The 24,954-nt window shown below is 39.7% G+C and overlaps 1 protein-coding gene across 1 annotated transcript in view; it reads right to left on the minus strand.

Moving 5' to 3' along the window:
- Positions 1-24,669, minus strand: part of fmn1 (formin 1) — a 33,535-nt gene extending 8,866 nt beyond the window's left edge. Inside the window, exons 1-12 of the mRNA XM_084737714.1 lie at positions 24,630-24,669; positions 21,089-22,869; positions 15,474-15,652; positions 7,875-7,983; positions 4,729-4,790; positions 3,764-4,464; positions 3,013-3,154; positions 2,125-2,212; positions 1,404-1,465; positions 1,236-1,324; positions 891-1,020; positions 605-751 (exon numbers count right to left, since the gene is read on the minus strand). Coding sequence (XP_084593840.1) covers positions 605-751; positions 891-1,020; positions 1,236-1,324; positions 1,404-1,465; positions 2,125-2,212; positions 3,013-3,154; positions 3,764-4,464; positions 4,729-4,790; positions 7,875-7,983; positions 15,474-15,652; positions 21,089-22,775 — 3,396 coding nt within the window. The 5' untranslated portion in view covers positions 22,776-22,869; positions 24,630-24,669. The remainder of the gene's footprint in view (positions 1-604; positions 752-890; positions 1,021-1,235; positions 1,325-1,403; positions 1,466-2,124; positions 2,213-3,012; positions 3,155-3,763; positions 4,465-4,728; positions 4,791-7,874; positions 7,984-15,473; positions 15,653-21,088; positions 22,870-24,629) is intronic.
- Between the last annotated feature and the right edge of the window lie 285 nt (positions 24,670-24,954).

The raw sequence follows: 24,954 nt of genomic DNA on the forward strand, positions 1-24,954 counted from the left end.
GGCAGACAGCTCACTGTCATATTCCAGCACGTTCATTAAAACATTTAATTACATGTTTTTTCTCTATAAAGATCATGTATTTCGCCATATTCAGACTACATACAAAGTGTAAATGGGACCACTGACAGATCTGACAAAAAACCAAATCCAGCTTCTAAGAGTTGATAAAAATGTTGATGAACTCATTTCGTTCTTTCTTTTATTACAAAGGGATCGTAGCAACAAGCTGCAGAATTTGCTTTGTTGACTTTTTCACCCAGGGTTTGGTCTCTCAGGCTACACACAGAAACCCTCTGATTGGTGGAGGTTGTTCAGGCTGGACTGAAAAAAGCTTCTCCCAAAAGTTTGAGCATCAATCAAATATATCACAAAGTGCTCCTTTTTAGTAAAGTTGTAAATACAAGCTTTTCTATGATTATCTCATCTCTGGAAATACAACTAAAGTGCAATAAATACAACAATTCACGTAGCATTTCTAATTCTATCCCTAAGAAATCCTTATTTACCATTAATGAATTTTGCGGTACTAAAGCACAACGAAAGGTGCAGACATGTGTCTTCTAATGGAGCCACGACAGTCTTCCTGCAGTTATCAAAGCCTTACTCTGCTCTTGACATCCTTCAGTTTAGGCAGAATCTCCAGACCAAAGCCGTCGGCCTGACCTCTGACCCTGCTGCCTCCGTTCATGTGGTTCCCCAGAGCCAACACCAGTCCAACCACGGCCCTGACGCCATTGCTCTCCAGCAGAACCTTAAAAAACACAAAACACACACAGGACCGACTAAGAAATCAGACATATCATATCAGAATTATACAGAATGTGTTCTCAAGTGTAATCGCCATAAATACCTTGGAATAATTAATTAACATGCATTACATTTTCCCTCACCTTACAGACAGAGGAGACAGTGTTGAGTTTGCGTTGGATGGATGCAATCCCGTCGATGAAGGCCGACTGGAAGATGATGCAGTGGGCTCTGCCTGCAAAGTCTGGGATCTGAGACAGCTCGTACAGGAACCTGCAGGACAACCACACCAACAGCAAGAAGACATAATGTCATGATGTTGTCCATCCCTCTTAGAGCTGCTAACAGAGGTGAAACACAGTAGCCTGTATAAGCCTGGTATTTGTCTCCGCAGTGTACACACACACACACACACACCGCACACACACAGACACAATCAATTACTGGTGTACTCTCTAAACATCAGTGTTAGCAGGTGAGATACTGACTGTTCGGGTTTGTCCAGCAGTTTAACTTCCTCTTCCTCTGACGTCTCGTAGTGTTTCTTGATTCTCTCCAGTTCGTCTGGCTGTGCTCTCTGACACAATAAAATACAAATAAGACGTTCGTGATAGTGCCGTTACGCTTGTACCTAAAGTGTGTGCTGTAATACGTACGTTTTCATACAGAGCTTCAATGGTCTCCAAGTCCACCACAGCGTGATCCACTGTCAGAACGGCTAGAAGTAGAAATGTAGAAAAGCGCAGATACAGAATGGTTAATCAGGCACTACAGCAAAAGGAGGGATTATTTATATTTCTGATTTATCTGATAGTTGCACAAAATACTTTTTTTTAAATCAAATCCTGCATAAATACAACATGAATACAACATTCTACACAATCAAAGTAACTTGTGTAGTCCTCTTAAATGTTCCACAAGCAACAAAAAGTCTTGCATGCTTCATTGACTTTATCATAAATTGCAAGAACGGTTTTATCAGTTTAATTCTATGTTATCTCATTTTGATAAAAAATAACAAAGGTTTTTTTTTTTCACTTCCATTTACTGATTCTCCCCTTGAATTGTTTGGTGCTCCCCTGGGGAGACACAATCTTTCAAGGAAACATAAATTAAGATAAAGGAAACAAAGGTAAAAAAAAGAAAAAAAAAAGAAAAAAGAGCATTAACTGAATTCAAACTTATATCTCTTATTGTACTGTTTTTTGATGAACTTAAACACTTTTTTATACCCTAGGCCTGAGAAAAATACATTTTATTCAGCTGTATTTTTATACTTAAAAAGACAAATAACAAGCTACAATGAGCCTATATATATGAAATATGTGATTTCCGAGCAACAAAACTGAATGAATGAAACATTCTAATATAACTGACCTTGTTGTATGTCTTTCATCTCCAGGTGGAGGCTCGATATAAGGATGCCCACAGCCTGAGAGCGCTTCCCGTCCAGCAGCTTAATGATCTGACAAACACACACACACACACACACACAGTTACCATGACTACCTTACCATTAAAAACCATTAGTGAGTAATCAGTGGAGAGTTTATTGTGCAAAGATGGAGGCAAACAAAAAAGGCACATTATGCTGTACCAAAATGCATTAGCATTTTGTAACCAGAGTTACCAGGAATTAAGAATCTGATTTATCTACACAGCTGAATAAACGAGAGGAAGCTGATATACCTGATGTGCTCATGTTTGACCATATAGGATCTCCTTTTGCTTTTTTATTTAATTGTATTCTTTGTCATTTTCCATCTCATTATCTCCTAAATGTTTTATTTTATGCTTTTTATTAATATACTTTTGACTGCCTTTGCATTGAAGAGGTTTTATACAAATAAACTTGTATCATTAGTGTCCTTACTGCAGCAAACACAAATAAAATCCAGGTGAAGAACTGCTGCCCATCAAAAGTTCAGGATTTTGGAGGAAATGACTGAACAGACACAGAACAGTGGAAAAAATATACTTCTAATGTAATAAGAGTAAATAAATCACAACTATCAGTAAACTGTCAGACAGGTAAATGTAAATGAACCTACCTGTACACTATAAGAAAGACATAAAGTCAAACATAGGAGCCCTCCAAAAAAAAAAGCTAATAACGTCTCAATCTGGATGTGACAAATTTAAAATAATCTGGCATCTGTAAACTCCATGGTATCAACCCCATCTAGTGGACAAACAACATACTGCAAATAATCCCCCAAACCCAGGTGTTTCTGTCATGATGTTCTAGTTAATTCTGTGAGATACCTTCCTGGTTTTGGTTTTCTTCTCGTACGCCTCTGACAGCGGCTTCCTTTTGGTCTGTGCGGTGGTTTTGGCAAAGAGATCCTCAAACTCGCTGGTGTTAATTATGTTTGGTTCCTCTAAAGTGCTCCACATTGTGTTGTTTCTGAGGGAGAGAGAAACATGTTTAATTAGCCCTTGGTTTAATTAATATTGTACAGTATAATAAGATAAAAGTGTGGGTCGGGGTTCAAAGTTCCATTGATTTGTTGACATGAGGACAATACAGGGATTTAAACGAAACTGTTAAAATGATAATTAAATACTATGAGTTGTGTTATGAAAGGCCAAAGAAATGCTGTGTGAATCACATTTCTGTTGGGACATAACAAACTGTGTGAAGACCGCTGTGGGAACATCTCAGTATAAACTACTGATCTTTATCTCTGTCCAAAAATCAGCAGATTAGAAAGCAGACAGAGCCACACACCAACAGTCAAACAATGTGGCCAACATGAGTGCACGCTCGGCTGCAAAACCTACAACTAAAAACTAAAGTGGATGTCTTGGTTTGACTTCTGAGGGAAACAAAGGACTTTTCACAGCTGGACAGCAGAGGAAGACAGTGTCTCCTGAAGTGGAGGACCAAGTTTAACTTGTATTATCTTGTGTATTATTCATATTTTCATAGAAAATTAGTTTTATTGGAGTTCATTTTAATTATTACTGATATTTTTATTTATTTATTTATTTTATTTTAAAGTTGTGGACCTACTTGTTGTCCTGGATCTGGATTCTGGTCCAGTAAAGAGGCCTCATGGGTCGGGATGGCTCCACTGCTGGTTTCCTGGGAGGTTTTTCAACCATGAGACCCCCACCTGGAGGAGGAGGTGGTGGAGGAGCTAAGCCTGGCATAGATGGAGGAGGAGGTGGGGGTGGTGGTGGTGGAGGGCCATTTGACAGCTGCATGTGGTTTAGAGGTGGAGGTGGAGGAGGAGGCAGACTGTGTGTGTTGGTTGGTAATGTTGTCAGCGAAGGAGCGGGTGGTTGTTCTGATAGAGGTAGTGTGGCTCCAGGAGGAGGAGGAGGAGGAGGAGGAAGAGGAGGAGGGTCATGCAACAAGGATGAAGACAAAGTATCGTCCCTCTGACTTGTCAGGCTGAGGCTGATAGAAGCCAGGTCCAGCTTTTTGGGCATCACCCTCTGCTGCTGAGGGGTCATGCAGGTTCCCCCCATCTCGTCTCCGTCCTCAGGAGTCTTAACAAACGTCTCTCGGTCTGTCTGGATGCAGACTGTGCGGAAGGTTTTGGGTAAAAAGTCGTCTCCCGTTGATACAGCGACATCTTTGAGCTCCCCACGAGCGCGGGTCCCTGCCTGGGAGAGTTTGGCCTGCAGCTCAGCAACAGTGAACTCCAGACGGGCGACGTTGTCCTCGTTTTCCACCCTCAGTCTGGACAGCTCCTGACCATAGTCCTCCTGAAAATAAATGATGAAAAATAGATGAAGCTCCAATTTGTGCCCGTTTTGTATTATCATTTGATTTGAGACACATAACTAAGCATCTATTCACTGTAAATCTCTAGCGATCTTTCAAAACCAGAGTTAGACTTCACAGCTATGACGGTAGCAGTCCATATCTACTTGAGCGGCTCCAAAAATCCAGTGTTGGACTCTACCCTTTAAGTGTATGATTTTGCAGCACACCAGGGTTCAACACCTCACTTTATCTTTCACACTGACCTGTAGCTTCTCCAGCTCCTCTTTGCATTCTCTCTTCAGCTGCAGGAGAGCAGCCTGGTGCTCTGAGAGGAAACAGAGCAAAAGAATGATGAGTAAAAGAGCATTTTACAAGAGCTTTGTGTTCTTTCTTTGTACCACAACAGATGTTCATTATTGCAGCTGTGGTGCCTGAGAACGTTTTCTTTTTCATGATGAGTATATGAGTGCTGTGGCTGGGTACAAGCTGAACAAGAGACAACTTGCAACAACCATGAGACACCTGAGACTGTGCCTAATTTTGCATTATAAATCAAATTCATGTTTTACCCCCGCAGGAGGCGTTTGAGGATATATTGTGGCTGTTGAGGGCCGACACAGTCAAAAATAATACAAAACTTGACCAGAGGATGGCAGCAGAGCCTCAAATGTAAGAAAAACATACAGACTGATGCTCACTGGCATATTGGACAAACTATTTAAACGAACATTTATCTGCTAACGACTGACTGGACTTACTGAATGGTCAGTTAAATAAAGTATTTACTGTCACCTTCCTAACAGTGTTTACAGGAGGTGTGTTTACAGGAAGCCGGGTGTGAACACATGGAGCACACAGTTTTATCCCTGCTCAAACAAACTTTAATAATCCTACTGATTAACAGAGGTAGACATTTTATATTTTGAGAAGTTACCCACTGACGTATCAATGAAAGCAGGGTGACTTTTGTGCCTTACGGATTTGGGATGTCACAATTCACCAAACCCATGTTTTGAAATGACTTTCGATTTTAAGGTCAGGGTTTGATTTTTGGGTTTAAAATTTTGTTAATTTGCACTGACCGTGATTCTATTGTTAGACTATTGAGTTTTGATTTGTAAAGATAAACAGATTATTGTTTTCTGTCCAGACAACTGCCATTTATATTTTCAAATTCTTTTCTAAAAAGATTTCTATACGGTCTATAAGTGTGATATAATGGCTGTTAATCAATGCTGCGTCGTCTTTTGAGTGTGTTTTTGTTTCCTTTGGATGTGCACCAGATGCCACAAGTTGATGGAGGAGGAGAGAAAAACAATTACTGTGAGAATTTCTGATTCTGCCTAGACATCAGGTGCAAGTTTCACAAAGATACTTTATACTGCATTGAGCTCAGGCAGAGTCAAGGACACCCTTTGGTTACATGACATGACAGCATGTTTAGAAAGAAACGGACCCTTTACCCTCTGCCCTTATGTCGTGTAAAACATATAAAATCCTGCATTAACTTTTTAAATGCCTGTTTTCAGACGAGGATACTGTCCCTGCCTGCAAGTTTCTCTTTAAAATCATTGCTGCCGACTGGTGGTGCGTAGGCTGTATCACTACTAAGGGACACAGACAAATCTCCACATGCATTGGCAGATTTCTGCCACGGTGGAGCAAAAGTCCCATGTAAACAGACAGCCAATGACAGGCCTGCCTGAGTTGTAACTGATGACTTATCTGTATTTCCAGCTCTTGGAGCAAAAAACTTATATACTTATATACAAATACTGATTTACAAATCTCAATACACTTGCAAATATAAAAAGATTTTACATATTTACAAATCTAATTATGCACACACAGATTGAGATACAAATATGCATCTCTTCACGCATATTTGTAAATAGTTTTCATATGCAGTAATTATATCTGATCTAAGCCATGGTCATTTCTAAAATATTCTGCTATTAAATTCCTGAAAATCTTACACAGTGGATCTTTAAAGGTACAGTCTGTGTCACGTGAATTCCTTCACATACTGGTGTCTGGCTGATTAGGTTTCTGTGGACACACACTGGGTGGAGCCGTGTTTACTGTAGCAGTAGACCTTGATATTACTGTACATGCACCACATGATATCACAGTACAAACACTCCTACTTCCTCTGTTGCTTTGTTTCAAGTTAAAATGTGTTTAATACAATGAATCTGTGTGGATCTTTCTTTTCATCTTATAGTGTGGTGATATCTATGTTATTAAATGCTTTCATTGTAGCACAAATGTCACAATGTTTTTTTTTTTAACCCTGATGTTCTGTTTGCTGTCCTGAGGGTCATAGGACCCCTTCAACAGCTCAAAAATATATGTTTTGTGATATTTGGAATTAATAATATATTACAGAAAATTATACATAACTGCTGTTTGGGGTCTCACAAACTCAAAAACAGTTACACACAGTGGATTTTAACATGCTTTTTTATCTGTGGTTGATGCTGACAATAAACACATTTTAGTAAGTTAAAAAAACATCATTATTTAGGCCAACATCCTGTCTTAGTCTGTGGATGACTTTTTAGAAAAGAAAATATACTGGAGATGCTCATTAATAGCACATGTAACAAATCAAACATGAATTTCCTTCCTTAGTATAATAACAACATCATACAACACAACAACAGAGCATTCATTTCAGTATTTTGTCACCTTCATCAAAGGTGCAGTGTACTGCTGTGAACTGTATTTTCGCTGCTGAAGTTTAAATGTAGGCTGTACTTAGAATATTTTCATCACTTAGTCTTGCCGTAAGACAGCCTGTTCTGAGGGGAAACAATAATCCAAATATCGCTCTTACCAAAGCAACCAGACTCCTTTGGCAAGGTCTGTATTTTAATCCTCAAAAAACACAGGAATTGCTGAGTCACTGCTGCTTTGATCTAATAGCTTGTATTTGTTATCGTGTGACTTGAATCTGAGCTACCCTTTAAAAACACAGACGTCACACAATAACACTTACACAATAACAGATTGAGGCAGTGGTCATCCAGCAGCTCTTGTGTTCTGCAAGGTATAATTACTGTTTTTGCCAAAGGAGTCTGGTTGCTTTGAAGGGAGTGACATTTGGCTTTTTTAGGTGACTAATGTAGTTTTTGTTGCTGACCCTGTCCACAGCAGTACATTGCTTAGTTTTCTACAAAGTGCTCCTGCCATCTACTGTAGGTAATACACTGTCTATGGATAAGTATCTCATACAATTCCACTTCAAAAAAATCCAAAATATTCCTTTAAATTATTTTCTACATACAGTATTAGATTTTATTTAGGTTAGAAGAGAAAAAAATGGAATTTGGTAGGAAAAGCCAATGTCAACAAAACACAAGGGTTACTGTCAGTAGGGAGAATGTGTAAAATGTGTGTATATTACCTGCTTCTGTGTACTTCAGCCCAACTTTTTCCTCCTTCAGTGGCGGCCAGACGGCTTGTAGACGACCAGGAGTCCTTTCTTCTCCCTCACCTGGGGTGGATGCTTCTGACTAGAAGTGAAAAAAGAGTTTGACAACAGTTTTATAACAGAATCAATAATAAATATAGCTTGTATATGTCTGCATACAGAACAGCACTATAAAAAAAGCTGTGGTTGAGCTAGTTCTCCACATAAAAAGTAAGCGATGATGCTTGACGTTGATTCATACACAAGTCATACTTTGCCATCAGGTGAGTCTTTCTTCTCTGGTGTTTTATTGGAGCTTCTCTCAAAAAGCGCTCTCAGCACATCTTTATCTGCTCTGATCTTCTTCCTCACTGCCTCCAGGTCCACCTTCTCTGCTGGGTCTTTCTTCAGTGGCTTTGGGGTGAAAAAAGCTTTGAAGGCATCAAACGCTGCCTCAGCACTGGATACAGACGGTTTTGTCGACTCAAACGAAACCTCCTCTGCATTCTCCTCTGTTTCAACTCCTTTCCTCTCTTCATTTTCTCCACTCTCATTCTTCTCATCCCAATCTCCTCCAGCCTCCATCTCCATCTTCTCTTCCTCTTTCTCATCTCCTCTCTTCTCCCGGCTCAGGAACTGGGAGATCTGGTCCAGGAAGCTCCCCTGAATTTTAGTGTCCTCTTGCTTCTCAAGGAAAAGGTCCCTGCTCACTCCTTGAGTTGAAGGTTTGATCTGGGCCACAGTGTCATGCTCAGGCCCGACCACCCCCTTCCTCAGGACCCTCAGGCCGCTGAAGAGGGCCGGGAGCTGGATCTGCTTGTCCGTGGGTGAGCCTGGGGAGAAGGTGGCTCTGGTGAAGGTGGATCCAGGCGGAGGGTTGTTGGCTGCAGATGTTATGAGAATATTTGTGTCTTTAGGGATGGCAGGATGGTGAAGTTGGGCAGAAGAGTCTGGAAATACATCTTTTTTCTCTTTATCCTCCTCTCCATATTTCCTCTCGTCTTCATCCCCATTTTTAAAGAGGAAAGGTCCAACAGTTTGCTCAAATGTTGGTTCATCTTGCTCCTTAAATGCAGGTCCCGTCCTTGTCATCATTATTACTACATGTTTGTTTTCGGATTCCTCATTGGAATCGGAAATACTTTTGTATTCTTCATCATCCTCCTCTGCACCTGTCTTCTCGTCTTCATCGCCTTTTTTAAAGCAGGAAGGTCCACCAGTTTGCTCTAACGTTGGTGTTACTGTTGATTCAAACTGATCCTTCACTGCAAGTCCTGTCCGGGTCATCATGATCACCGGGCGTTTGGCTTTAGATGGTCCACTTTTTACAGATTCCTCATCCGAGTCAGAAGCACTTGTGACAAAATCTCCTTGATGGTGAACATTTTCGTCTTTTCCTAAACTCTGGTTGTCTCTTTTAGTGTCATCCTGCTTGATGCCAGATGGTGCAGCACAATCACAATCTGCATCAATTGAAATGTGTTGACATTTTGCTTGCAGGGATTCCTCCAAGGCAGATTCAGCCAGTGATACACAACCATAAACTTTGTCACAGTGTTCGTCTGGTATCTTATTCTGCTCGTGATTTGTTGCAAAGGCTTGTTTCTCTGAAGCGTTTTCAGTGTTTACAGCCTTCTTGTCCTCCTCTGCACCTGTCAGCTCCTCTTCATCACCATTTTCAAAGCAAGAGGGTCCAACAGTTTGCTCAAATTTTGGTTCAAAAAACTCCTCAACTGTAGGTTCTGTCTGAGTCACTGTCATCACTGCATGTTTGGTTTTAGATGATCGGCCTTTCACAGATTCCTCAGGGTCAAAATCTTCCTGGTGGTGAATATTTTCATACTCTTTTGTCACTCTCTTATTGGCTTTAGAGTCATCCTGCTTGACGCTGTTTGGTGCAACACAATCACAATCTGTATTTGTGCAGTTAGTTGAAATGTGTTGACACTTTGCTTGCACAGATTCCTCCAAGGCACGTTCAGTCGGTGATGTGTGCCAACCCTCGTCGCCGCAGCCATTAACTTTGTCTGGCATCTTATTCTGCTCTTGATTTGTTGCAAAGGTCTGTTTCTCTGAGCCATTTTCAGCATTTACAGCCTTGCTTTGTTGTTCTTTTCGGTTGACATGATTCCTCTCCTCCTCTGTCATGTCTGAGCAAACTGAGTCAGAGGTGATCTCCTCTCCTTTATGAGGCAATATAACATACGATAAAGAGTCTCTACTGTTCTCCAGAGCATTTTCAAAACTCATATCCCCATTTTTCTTCAGATTAAAGCTCAGCTCAGTGTCTCCTTGCATTATGTCTTCATTTTGCTCCTCTGAGAGTGTTCTGAAAAATCTTAGGATGGCTTTTTGTTTCTCCATCTCCTGGCAGTCAGAGTCGCTCATAAAGAAAGTGGTGAAGTTATCCAGAATGGAAGGAGGAGAAAAAGCTTTTCCCACAACGTTAACATTGTGGTTACCATTTACACCACTCATATCTGAGTGTTAAGTGCAACATTGTGCTATCTTACATCAGAAAAATGCAGGATAAGAAGGCGTAATTGGCGTTTAGGCATCTGTATGGCATGCAGTTATTTGTATAAGTGGTTCCAGGATCATGCAAGAAATGTCAATAAAGTCATATCACCACATGTGAAAGTCCGACCTGTTTCCGCTCCAGTTTGTTGAAAAGAAATAGATTTATCCTTTCACTGCTATAACAGCTCCTTCATGTCTGACTAAATTTCCAAACCTAAAACAGGAAGCAGCTCATACAGACACACCAATAACAGGAGAAAAATCCACAGAGTAATGGAAAAGCGAAGCCCGGCTAGAGTGACTCAGCTCAACCACAGTTAAAATCAGATCCAAGTCATGGCTTTCGCTTCCAAGTTCAGCCTCCTTCTCCTCCCTCCGGCTCCTCTACACTCTCCGCAGCAGTTTACTGAGCTGCTTCTTGGACGCCGTCCTGCAGGTTGTCATAGTGTAATTGGAAGCAGATGGTGACTTCAGCCACCGTTTTCTGACAACACCCAGACGGATCCGTGAGGCAGAGAAAGCCACACAGCAACAGATGGAGGGACACCACACCCAGAGCTGAAGGAGGGTAAATAGGACTGCCAGAGATCACTTGTTAGACGTTTGGCCTGTAAATCCACAGTGACAAGGAGGTCTCTCTCTGCTCCCCTGCAGCTACTGAACAACACACGGCTAATCTGAGAGTCTTACTGGGTCTAACCCCACCTACACTGTACTGTTAATCAGCTCACATTAAAGCTAACACACACTATGGAGAGACAGGAAAGGTTTCTTATATTACTGGATGTGAAAATAAAAGTACTTAATGTTAATTTGCATTTTAATGTTTGATACGTAATGTAAGGAACTTTGAATTGCTTTTGTATATGAAACTTGCTCTATAAATAAACTTACCTTGCCTTTGTTTTTGTGTATAAAATAAATAAATAGCTTTTCAAAGTAAAGCTATGCTTTATATCACATTCAAATTGGTGACAGATTAATACAACAGGAGGGAATATTTGATCATAAAAAGTGACAAAAAAGTAAAAAGAAACTAGCAAATAAATAAATAAGTATATTAATACATTTCTAAAAGAAGGGTCACAGTTGTACACAGTTGACCAGAAAATAAAAATAAAGACAGAGAGAAATGAACAAACAAACTGTGTCACAGTCGAGCTGGTGGCACAGATCAATACAAAAGCAGGAGGAATGAGATAATAACAATGATAACATAAAATTAATTATAATTGTATACGTGCCATGAATTATAAACATGTCACAAATTTAGATTAAGATGTTGACCCAGAAAAACATAAAAAAGAAATATATTTTCAAAATAAAAAGAAAAAAATGATCAGTATCAACATGAAAAATAAGGTTGTAACGTGATACTGATCTGTCTCTTTTTTCTGGTTTGGGAGTAATACACTACCGTTAGTTATTAAAGTAACAAAAAGGTCAAGTTTACACAAAAATAAACCAACAAATCAATAATTAAATCAGTTCAAGAAAAGATCAAGTCAGTCACAATGCTGACACTGAAAAATATAAATAAATGCATAAATAAATAAATTCTAAAAACAAAGGTACAAATTGTTTCACAGTCAGGCTGGTGAAACCAATCAATACAAAAGAAGGAAAAAATTAGGTAGTATGAACAAACAAGGTAACAAAAAGTGTCACACTCAGGAACAGGATGTTGAAGAGATAAATACAACAAATAATTCAATAAAAATGAGATCAAAACATTAATAAATATGATAACAGTAAATATAAAAATGCTGCAACTGAAGAAAAAAAACCCCAGATAAATAAAATAAAAATAAATAAATACAAAATAAAGCTCACATATTCTAAAAACCTGAGATGGCAACACATGGTAAAAATGATAAAACACTACAATAAAGCAGTGTACAACAGAAACAAAATATAACACAATATTTTAAAGGTGAGATTAAAGATGGACCTCTCCTTAGATGACATAAAAAAAAAAAATACAACACCAAAAACAGGATGGAAGACATTGTATGAAGAAAACATTTAATATGTTTAATATATGCACAAATACAGGTGCTTAATGTCCACAGAGCACAGGTTCGTGTTTGTGTTATACTTGGTTGTCAGGTTCCACCCTTGTTTGCGTTCATGCCAGCAGCAGGCGAGTGACAGATCACATTACTGATAACGGCTCACTGTGTGTCATTACACTGTGAAACTTTCTCTGACACTTATTGTGCTCAGAGACGAGTCTGTGGCCTGCGATGGTGCCTTAACTGGCTACACTTAATCATATGAATGAGTGTTTTTGCTTTCTTAAGGAGGGACACTGTGGCCTTTATGTGGGTTGTGTTTATGTAATAGGAATGAAGCCAGATAATCCTATGAAATAGCATTAGAATCAGAGCTCACACACACAATATTCTTCAACAAACACACTGGACTTTATCCAGCATCAGGCAACAGAAATACTGTCTGTGTCTAATGTACTTTATACAGTAGATTAGCATACAAAAATATAATGTGACAGTAATAAAATTATCTTTACTGAATGGTTACAGACTTAAACTTACCTACTTATTTCTTACAGTTGACACCAAATCCATAAATATTGTCTCCACTGCAGCCATTCTTGAATTTGATTCACATCAGAGAACATTTAAAACTGTCTCATTCAACCAACATGGGATGGTTCTGGAAGTTTACAATCCTGTAAGACATTAAAGGGATAGTTCAGATCGTTTTAACTGGGGAGAAGCAGCAGGAGTACCTGTGTAGGAAACTAAGCATGTGCTGCTGTGGAGTGGGTGAGTAACAAAATGTATTTTAACCACCTAAAAATATCAGTATCATTTTAAGTGTACTCTATATTTACAATATTTTCATTGCTTTGCCTTGCTGTCAGACAGCCTCTTCTGTCAGGAAACTGTCATTATATAAACCAAAGATCTATATTTCTCGCTAAACCAAACTCCAGTGGGAAAATCAGTATTTTTGCCTTTCAGAACACAGAGCTGGTCTACCACTGCCATTATTACTTAGTTTGTTTGTGCTATTGTGTGATTTTGGTGTTTTAAAGGGTTAGTTTGAGTAGACCAAAGTCACACAAACACAAACACAACACAAACAAAGATCGAGGCAGTGGTAGACCAACAACTACTGTGTTCTGTGAGGTAAAATTTCTTATTTTGCCAATAGAGTTTGGTTAATTTGGAGTGAGAACAATATTTGGCTCATCTTATGTATGTTTTCTGTTGGGAAAAGTGGCAAAAAATATTCTTATGTTCCAATATTGTTTTTCTTACGTGGCCCTTTATTAAGTGGCTAAGATACGTGTTGCTGATGACCCTGTCCACAGCAGTACATTGATTAGCTTCCCACACCAGTGCTCCTGCTGCTTCTCAAAAATGTCAGTCGCCATCTACTGTAGGTAATACACTGACCATGAATAAGTCCCTCATATGACAACACTTCAAAAAGATATAAACAATCCCTTTAATTTGTAAAGATGGAAGTAACTTCTGTAGATGTTTATTTTAAACTGAATCTCAAGCCATATGTCTGCTGAGTGAGTTGCTATTATAATTCAAGTCACAAACAAACTTGAAACTTAAAATCCAGTAGGCCTTGTGTCTGTTTTCATGGCCCTAAATTTTTAATCCTAAGATTTTGTTTTTATTGTGTATTGTTTCTAAGCACTTCTACAGATTTTATTGTTATTATTGTTATTTTTTACTTGTAATAGTTTATCTTTGTTCTTGATTTCCACCTTATGTTGTTTACTTTTTTCAAAAAAAATCCTGTTTTAAGAACATAAAGGTGCAAATTTTTATTATTATCTTCTTGTTACTTTCTGACTATATTTCTGATGCAATGTGTTACCTTAATGTAAAAAAAAAAACCTCACAAAATGATCTAAATATAAGTAACTGATCTAAAGTTTGAGTCCAGGAATATGTCTCCACACATGCACATTACAGAAGGAAGGGAAACAGAGCTTAAGAGCTTTAAAACCCAGAAAACCTCCATTTCATGCTAATACAGATACCATTGCTTATATAATGCACGTACAGATTTGCTTTAAATCTCCTCTGTTATGTAACCACAAGGACCCCTTTGTCACACACGCTTATGTGAGGCTATTTATTGAACCTGGATCACCAGGACTGTGAAGCAGCGGCCCCACGGAGACCAGACTCCACTGTGGAGTGAAAATCTAGGTCAAAGTCATGATGATGCAGCATTATTCATATGAGGTCGCTATGTGTGAGGTTTCAGATAGCTAAATATATATGATTTCCAGGGCTGATTAAATAGCCATTAATAGAATATTTCCATTGAAGTTAGACAGAAAGCACCACAAGCAAAAACTGCATCTAAACTTTAACCCACAGCAACAAGACTGCAACACTTTTTACTTTTTTTCTAGCTTTTTCATCCATACACATGCAGAATGTAACATATGTAATTTAGTAAAATGCTCCAAGTAAAGGGTATATCATGAGGATATTAATATGAGACTGTTCCCGTGATGTTCATGGATAAAGGGTTACATAAGAGACTCTATCAGATCATTATGGTGATGCTGGTTGATAGTGATGCTCTCCTGTGGGTGTCTGGGCTACTTACTTTAATCGTGGTTTACTTCATATAATATTCTTTTCTTTTCTTAAACATGAAATTAATGCCATTCAAGATGATTTGTGCACTGGGTTTATTCCAGATGTCTCCCCTCTTCTGTGGATATTAATTAATCCTTAATGTTTTAGGAACATCCAGAGTTTTTTGACTGGACAAATGCAGGGGTAACATGAAGAAGGTGCTATTCTGTAGGTGCTATTAGTAGAAATTTTAAAAGTAGCATTAAATTAACATTTCTGATATCCGCTCTAATTACTGACATCACAGCGTCTTATGTTTTCTCACATTCCTGTGTTTAAAAGTTTTACTTAAAAGATAAAAAGTCCAACCATACTTTATTCTTAGGATGCCTCCATTGGCTCATATGAAAAAACGTCAGACTTTTAGGCCATGATATCACTGTACTCGACATGACACACTCATCAAGATTCATCCTTCCAAGCTACTCACCCGAAACTCTGATGGCAGAGGCGTGGTTGTCGGTGTGTCAGTGATGTCATCTTCAGGGGGTGTGATGCGCAAGAAGTCGATGTGTTTTGGTCTGGAGGGATGAGACAGTGACTTACAGAAGGAGAGAGACTCCTCCACCTCCTGCTGCCAGATCTGCTCCTGCCTCTGCAGAGCCTCATCTGGAGAAAAGGGGAGTCAAGAGAAAAGAATCAAACTGAATCTGACATTTTCAGCTCTGGTTTGTGGAACTTTACAGTAAAGCCATGTCAAATAAACAGGAACACATTCAGTTCATACTGTAAAAGACAGATGAAAACACAAGTAGACTAAATGAACACTACATTTTCTGTATTTCAATATCCCTGCATGACAGTCACAGCAGCAGGTGAATTCCTCCACTGATTATGGTGGCAAAAAAAACTCACCACACCATCGTACTTTGCAGGTAAGACTGTAAACTTGCCTTGAAACAAACTGAGTGCTGACTTAACCAACATAGACATCTGTGAAAGACTGACTGATTCTCTGGTCCTGCAGTAAACCTTGTGTGTTAAACTACAGTGTCACCATGAGGATGAAAGACAGAACTTCAGCTGAAAATAAAAAAATAAGCAGAACCTCCCACTCTTAAATTTTTGCATTTCAAAAATAAGACAAAACACCTCCAGCATTCTGGCCGTCACACTCAAGTTAATTTAACTATTCATCAAATTACTTCACTTTCCAGTTGTTGTCATGTGTATCTGATGATTAATTCTTTGTCCTCTGCAGTAAACACAAGCCCACAGCCTGAACAACTGTTGCATATTGTCCTCATGTTGAGATGTGCATATAATGTGATGCTTGTGGAAATGTCTTTTGCCTGATAAAGATCTATTTACTGATCAAAACAGTAAATAAAAGAATTACTTTGAGAACAATCTTTTGGATGTTTTTCTACTGTACCTTTCTCTCTGCCTACTGTATCTTGTTTAAACCTGAGATTATACAGTGATTACTATGCCAATATCCAAAATCCTTTAAAGGGATTGGATTATTTGAAGTTGTACCTACAGTAGATGGAGGTCGACACAATCCCAGTTTGATAAGCAAAGACATTTATCAGTGTAGGAATCTAAGCAATGAACTGCTGCGGACGGGGTCAGAAGCTAAAAGTGTTTTAGCCACTTAAAAACATCAATATCAGTTTAAAAGACCAGTGTATAGGATTTAGTGACATCTAGCTGTGAGCTTGCAAATTGCAAACACCTCGCCCCTCCCTCCCCTTCCAAGCATGTAGGAGAACCTCCATCAAAGGCTGTACATAGAGCCATTGTCTGGGCGCTGTGGAAGAGGACCTGCACCCTAAAGATATAAACAGCTCATTCTGAAGTAACAAAAACACACGAAAAATCTTACACACCGGAGCTTTAAGTCTACGCTATATTCCACTGCTTTACTTTGCAGTCAGAGAGTCTTTGCCAGTGGGAGACTGCGGTTATATAAAACAAATATCACTCTCTCCAAACCAACCAAATCCCATTAACAAAACAATCATTTTACATGAGAACACAGGTGTTGCTGTTCTATCGCTGCCTCATGTTTGTTTGTTACTGTGTGACTTCTGTATTTTAAACGGTTAGTACTGATTCACTGAAGTCACTTAATAACAAAAAAGTAGATCGAGGCAGTCGCAGACCACCAACCACTCCATGTTCGGGGAGATAAAATTGTGGGTGGGAGAAGTGAAGGACTCAATATTTCAAATATATAACAGCAGTTTCCCATCTGAAAAGGCTGCCTGACAGCAAGGTAAAACAGTGACAATATTCTAAATATAATGCACAGTTAAAAATTTATATTGACTTTTTAGGTGGCTAAAATATGTATTGTTGCTGACCCTGTCAACAGCAGAACATTGCTTACTATCCTTTCAATTCCTAAATGATTCATCTCAAGCACACGTGGTTAAGCGAATGCTTCTGACATATTCTGCAAAGCAGAGTAACACGCAAGCACAGTCTGCACCCTGAAAGCTCCTCCAATCATTTTCTCTGGTGAGCTGATAAATGGACACAACGTTCACATGCATGAGAGCAGATTTAGCTATTTATAGAATTTTTATTAAGCATCCCCATCCATATCAGTTACGTACCATATTGTGTACCTACATTAGCTGAGAGGTGGATGATTGATGTGTGGTGATGCGGGGTTGACAGCTACTGATCCCTGACCAAATGAGCTAATTGAAAAACCATTAGAGTCCAGACTGCAGGTGTACTATGAGAGGTTTACAAGTGATCACACAAAACAGGGAAATTAATTTGAATATGTTTTTAGGTGAGCAAACTTCATCTATGTTTGTACAGCAGGATATGAGATTTAGGAATGGTTAGAATTGCCCTCAAGCTCAAAATGCTCTGTATGCACTGACGGTCTTGTAGGTCAATTTGGATAACGACATTAAGCTAATACCAGATGTGGTCAAAGGCAGCTCAACCTTGAGCAGAGAGCTGTGTTTTCTTTTTTCTTCCTGCATCCAGATTTCCCCTATTTATTGTCTAACTGGTCACACAATCCTCCCTCTATCTTTTGTTGGTGAGAGCGAGCTATTCTACAGTAAGTCTGTCAGTATCATTTCAGATAACAGAGCCAACAATGGTTCCAGTTGTGTAACTTTCAGCGGACACATAAAGCGTCCTCAACGCCAGATTGAACAGCTTATGGAAATGTGTTATCTGCCCCCAATTTGGCCACAGTGGACACTGGATTTTGAGAATAACCCCCAGCAGGCTCTGCATGTCTTTCTTCCTCTCACTCTAATCATCATCCTCTAAAGATGTTTTGTGTTTCACAAAGCTCAGAGCATTAATCCTATTTGGACAGCCAGGCGTCCCGCAGCACCGCCTGGTCGAGCTTTCATTTCCTGAAAAGTGGAGACGAGACATCAGACTGTGCTGTGTCAGACTCTAGACTGAACTAACTGCCTGCCAGGTTCAAGAAATCAGCCATAAATGGGTTAGTTTGATTTCTTAACATATAGTTTTCTCTTTTTATGAAGTGGCTTTAAAGTTCAAATAATCACATAGTAGTGTATCGTATAGTATAGTAGTTGATGTACTTTAAGTTGCATTAATAACACTTTTAATCTAAAGCAGGGACTGGAACTGTGTCGCTATAAATGCATCACTAATTTCAGCGTGCTGGTGCCCCACGGCATGCAGCTGGTGCCCTTTTTATGTTTTTTTTTTTACCCTTCTCCTCAGATGGCCTGAGTCCTCCACTGATAGCAAGATACATGCAACTACAGTGAATGCAGTCACTGTAAAACTTTCATTTCCATTTAATTGATTCAGTGTTCTTATCACAAGCCTCTGTCCAATACTGCAGCCTCCTCTGGGTAATGTGAAGGCAGACACAAACACACACAATTTCTGCTCTTTAAAGACGAACTCTGGCTGTCTCAGGTCAGTGCCAATGCAGGATGAGGAGTGTATCCACATCAGGTGCTCAGTGGTACTTCATGCCTGAGTGAACACCGACACATACACACAGACGTGGCGGTATGTCAAATCAGCAAGGGGTCATTATTTACAGACTACCACACATCCTTCAGGACGGCTTCAGCAGCTGTGGTCAGAGTCAGAGACAGTGTGTGTGTGTGTGTGTGTGTGTGTGTGTGTGTGTGTGTGTGTGTGTGTGTGTGTGTGTGTGTGTGTGTGCATTTGAACAGACTACAGATGAGAGCAGACACCACCAGGCTGAGTTCAGACCGTCTTGATCAATGTGTAAATCTGACAGTCAGGACCCAGCGTGTACCACCTTTAAGCCGTCTGCTCATCCTTCACTTCACTGACCGACCACTAAAACTCAATGTCATGCTGTTCTGCACACAGATCCCTCCTCACACTGGAGCATGGCTCAAAGTCCTCCTTAATCCTAGCTGACCATGAAGCACATAATGAAACTCATATGATACAAGGTGGAAGCTATCAGACACAATGTGTGACGGCTATGGTGTGAAATCCTTTAAAATACTTTATAACATTCTGTATGCTAGTAAACCGAATGTGTAACAAAACAATATGAGTCTGAGAACCAGACGAAGAATGAATGAAGAACCTCATGCTTATTTGCTTTGCCAGTTGATGCCAGGTTAAAACAGTTTTTCTATTTTTTTTTTTAACTCAGTATAGTTGTTGATCAGTTGAAGTTTTTTTACTCAACAAAAAAGAAAATTATATATGCAGGTTTCAAGTATGGTCAGGTATCAACGTCTTTTGGATAACAAACTGTAATGAATCCAGAGCACTGACTCTATTTAAGTCTATTTAACTTATTTCTTTGATCACAAAGCGTCTAATACAGGGGTGGGCTATTTATCATGGGGAGCCACATGACAAATTGATCCAAACGTACAGTTCATTATCATTACCAGTCAACACAGCACTGACCCCTTTCAGAATAAAGGCCCAAAATTAGATTTTAATTATTATTATTTAATCATTTTAATGTCCACATGCTCATGATGGCCTTGAGGTCCACATGAAACTTTTCATTGGACAAAATTTAAAAACTTTGGGAATATATGGTTATGGTTGGAATTAACATCACATTATTGATGAGAATAGTTTTCCAATGTCTTTAACAAACTCTGTCGGAAAATGTCTTTAAGGCCTTTAATAACTGAGAAAAAAATCTCACCAAATGACCATTCATTAGCTGTTCTGGAGCTTTCAATCATATCACATGATCTTCATCAGCACATAGAGTTTTCACGGAGTTGAAGATGATTTTTAAGCACTTTAACCTCTTCAGCTCTGCAGGGAAATATATAGCACATTTTAAAGCAAAAAGATAAACTATCTGGGTTCTCTATACCTACGGGTCTCCCCTTTACCGACATGCCTACTTTATGCTTATTCCATGCAGCTTTGGAGAAAAACCATTCAGTTTTTGCATGCAGTATAAATGTTATTTTCACCTACTGTATTCTATTCTGCATATTGTTGTATATTCAGTCATACCTAAATTGGGTCTGACTGGGAAACTGAGACTCTTGTGACTTGATTGAGGCCAATTATATTCATGTGTGATGATGTTAGTCCCCATAGAAGCCTTTTCATTGTAGTGAAACCTCTCGGATAATCACAGCCTCATGAAACAAAAGAAAGCTAATGACATGGAGCATTCAGAGGATAGATGGCTTTCTTATGTCTCTTGACAATTAGGAAGTTTCTGAGCAATCCCCACAACAGAAGTTTTGCCATTGCTCCAAAATGTCAAATGGTGTTTGTTGAGGTCTTAGTGTCTTGTTGTGGTGTGGAAACACCACACTATGGAACAATGCCCGCTATATCCCCCAAAAGATTTCCTGCCACAACTGAAAAAACAAAAACTGATCTATTGTAGGGAGGGATGGAACAGAGGAGGGTAAAGACTTGACTTTGGAAACAGCAGTTAAGAAAACCTCTGATATAATATGGTCAAAAGCCCTTGATCCTCTAAATTGTTGCTTCCAGGGTTAAGAATGAGCTTTGACCATCAGCTTCAATTACTAATTTAGTTAGTTTTCAATCACATATTTAATTACATAATCTAACTTGTTGTTGTAGTAGCATAATTAGCATTATTACCTGATGAGAGCAGATAATCCTGACTGGCCTCACTGGTGCGTGTGGATGTCTGATTCTGTTCACTCTGCCTTTTCCTACTCTTCTTCTGATCATATCCAGAGACTGTGGTGGCACTTCCACAGCCTCCAACCCCCTGAGGGAGTAAACTGTCTTCAACTGAGCTCATCAAGCAAGTGTGGCGCTCAGATATGTCTTTGTTATGCTCGTCAGTTGGGCTCAGAGGCAGAGAGTGCTGACTGGATGTGAGTAGAGGCGACAGGATGGGAGACATGCCTTTAAAACTGCTGGGTGCTCTCTGAGAAGCATCCAGGATTGCAGACAGAGATGGTGGTGGTACAGGAGAGGGTGATGAAGAATTATTTGGCACAGTAGAGGTGAAGAGGTAAGAATTAGATGATAGATTCAGAGGCCTTCTTGCTGTCTTATAAGAAGTCTTCTTTGCCTCTGTGACAGGTTCCCTCTCTGCTTTTGCTCCCTCCATCTTCAGGACCTGACGCAGACTCTGGCTCAGGGCTTCACCCAGAGCATGAAGCTCCTCAACCAGCAGAGGCTTGTCTCCATTGCATCCCTTGCTCTGGATCTCCAACTGGGAACCAAATTCTTGTTGCTCTCGACCAACACATCCCTCCGAGACTAACTGAGCTTCATCCCTCCCGTCAGTGTCTTCTCTGATCCAGTCCGAACTTGTGAGACTCACCCGACGTATGATACCTTCCACCTCCTCGATCTTGCCCATCACTCGCTGTGTTGCAGCCTTCTTCTCCATCTCCTCGTGCCTCCATGATGGAGAGAACTTCTCCTCTACACCTTCTGCTTTCTTTTGCTCATCTGTATCTCTTTCCTCCAGGGCTTTTTGAGTACTTTTGGTGCTGTTCTCTGTCTTAGTCCGCTCCAGATTAGTGGGGGATATATACCTTGAGTAGATATTGTCATATTCAGAGAGGTCTGTGTCTGAGTCACATTCTTCCTTTGTAGATAAATCCTTTCTTAGAGAAAAGGGGTCTGTTTTGTTGAAAGGAAAATTCACTTCACTCTCAGGTAGCTTCTTTCTCCATGCTGGCTTTAGCTCTTCCAACACTGAAACCCGTTCTTTTCCCATAACTTTCTTCCTCCTGGCTGCCGGAGTGTATAAGATCGATCTGTCTTCTTCAAAATCCCATTCCACAAAGGTAGGAGAGTTTGTTATCCTGAGCTTTGTCAGCCTTCTTGCTTTCGAAGGCACTCGTGGAGTCCCGGGTGTCATCTTGAGGTTATGTTGAAAGGTGCTGGTGGAAACCAGCCCCTCCACTCTTCTCCTTCTCTTCCGTGGGATCTGAAATCTTGGAGATTTCGGTAAAGCATCTCGACTCTCAGAACAACCGTAACAGTCCGTCTTACTCTTCGTTCCCTGTTGGTTGCCCATGCTCATGAAAGCCTGGCACTCCAAACACAATGGCAGCAACTCTGTCAGCCAGCGGATCTCTGAGAGGGTTTCTTTAAAGTCTGTGAGGCCAAATTTGTCTGCTCGACTTGGCTTCTCTGGTTCAGCTGGACCCTCCTCCTTGCAGTTAGAGGTTAGTCCTTGTTGGGGCTTTAGAGGGGCTTTAAAGGGGGGAGCTGGGCCCCCGCAGTTGGAGAGGGATGGACTCACATAGCTTGTCTCACTAATCGGGATGTAGAGGTGTAAGGTTCTGTGAGTATTCTCCATAATGTGACTTGATTACTGCAGATAAAGTTTCACAGCTTGAACAAATTCTTCAGAAGGGTTAGGTCTTCTCAGTCACTGGACATCCACATGAATCCTGACACAGAGAGATAAAAAAATGTATTTCATGCTTGTGTTAAATGAGGGTAGAGTGTGCATGTGTCTACTTGTAGTTTGGGTTTACATGTAATTCCAACAATATCCTTACACACATGAAGCAGAATGAGTCTTGAATGCGGTCTTGAAAAAGCGTCATATTCTGCGTATAGTCACATCTTAAGTTAGCCAATGTTGTTAATCTACATCAATTGTTAGTTAGCTAGTTACTTAGCTAACATTTTGCTAATATTATCTAACTTTTATGACTACATATTGTTTTACAGGTCCTCCAGCTACATCTTTTAACCATTTACAAATCTGGTTTTCTTTTCAATACGCACGCCTGGCAAAAAGCATATCTAAATACAGGAAGCAAATTTTTTTTCCCCTGGAGAGTAAAGTCACAATACGCCCTACTCTGACTCAGATTGGCTAGTATTTGTTGCCTTTGTTGGTTTGGGTTGTTTTGACTGGGTGGGATTACAGTGAGAAGGGTAAGCCAGTCAGAGGCAGTGTAGAGCAGGTCATGCCTTTGCCATCCTGGGACAAAAAAATATTGCGTACAGGAAAAATTGCCAACTATTTAAATTAAGCCTTCTAAGAAACTTCAGTTATTTTAGCTTTAGCTTTTTGGCATTTTTACCTTTATTTTTTGCTAGTGACAGCTGAAGATATGACAGGAAGCAGGGTAGAGAGGACACGCAGCAAATGGACCGTAGGTGGGAGCCCCTGCAGAGGACTGTCAGCCTCAGTACATGGAGTGCATGCTCTACAAACTGAGCTACAGGGGCACCTCAGTCCACATCTCTCTAAGTTTTGTTTGGTCAAAATAAGCTTTTTGAATGAGTCATTTTGGGTTTTGGAAAAGTGTGATACACATTTATATTTACTATTTCCTGACATTTTATGCACGAAATGATTAAAAAACAAAATAATCACATTTTAACTGTGAAAGTAATTGTTGAGTACTTAAGTACCATTTTGAGGTACTACTATTTTACTTGAGTATTTCAATTTTATGCTACTTTATACTTGCACTGCACTACATCTAGAAGGCAAATATAATACTTTTCAGTCACTGTATTTATTTGATAGCATTAATTATTAGCTGATTTTACTAAATATAACCAATCCTAAACAAGTCATCACCAAATATAATGTAATTTCCCAACTGGAGCTAAGTCATGTAATGTTAGTTCTTTATGGTTATCTCCTGCAACTTGATTGGATGCTGGATGAGACCATGAGTCTGAGAACATCTGATCTGAGTTCATCCCTCCATCAGTGCTGCCCTACGCACGGCAGCGCATACAAACAAACAGTACAGGTTTGTGCAGAAATAATAGGCGTGTAATGTGAAACAAATGCTTGGATGCTTCGACCCTGTTTACCAGTTATGTAACTTAAAGGTAATTTTATAGAAAAATCAATTCAATGAAAACACATGAATAAATGTTCCAGTGACTTCTGAGCGTGAAACTTCATGGATAAAAGTTCAAACCTATATTAAACTTTATGACAACCACTTTTGTTACGTTAGATTAATTTGATAAATCCGTCCACAAATAAAAGATTATTTCTTTATAGTAAGTACTTGGAAAAACGTCGAGAAGTCACACTTGTTGACAATCTTTCAGAATACTGACAATGCTTCTCAAAACACGATTAATATCCACATTCTTTTGAAACCTCGCCATATTAAAAGGCCAAAAGTAACAGTAACATGGAATGTACTTAAGAGTTAAAGTAGTTACTCACTCATAACGGTGGCATCCCTCCGCGTATTACCAGATTTCTCCTCTGTCTCTGCAGCAACACTCATGCAGGTGGCAGAAGACAAAGACCCGCCCACTACGCAGTTTTCACCCAATCAACGCTGACCGTGAGAATTCGAATAACTCCTATTGGCTTCTCGGATAAGAATCACTACGACTTATCTCAGTGAGGGCTGTCAGGTATTGAGGGGACACCATAAACAAACAGACGGTATAGGCTCAGTGAGGATTTACCGCTAATTATCAATCTAATCCTCTTGACATGGATGTATAAGTGAATGCATACAAAGCGAACGTCACTGAATATC

The sequence above is a fragment of the Lutjanus erythropterus genome, chromosome 15 (genome assembly GCF_056507025.1).
Source record: "Lutjanus erythropterus isolate fLutEry1 chromosome 15, fLutEry1.hap2, whole genome shotgun sequence".
NCBI classification, from domain to species: Eukaryota; Metazoa; Chordata; class Actinopteri; order Lutjaniformes; family Lutjanidae; genus Lutjanus; species Lutjanus erythropterus.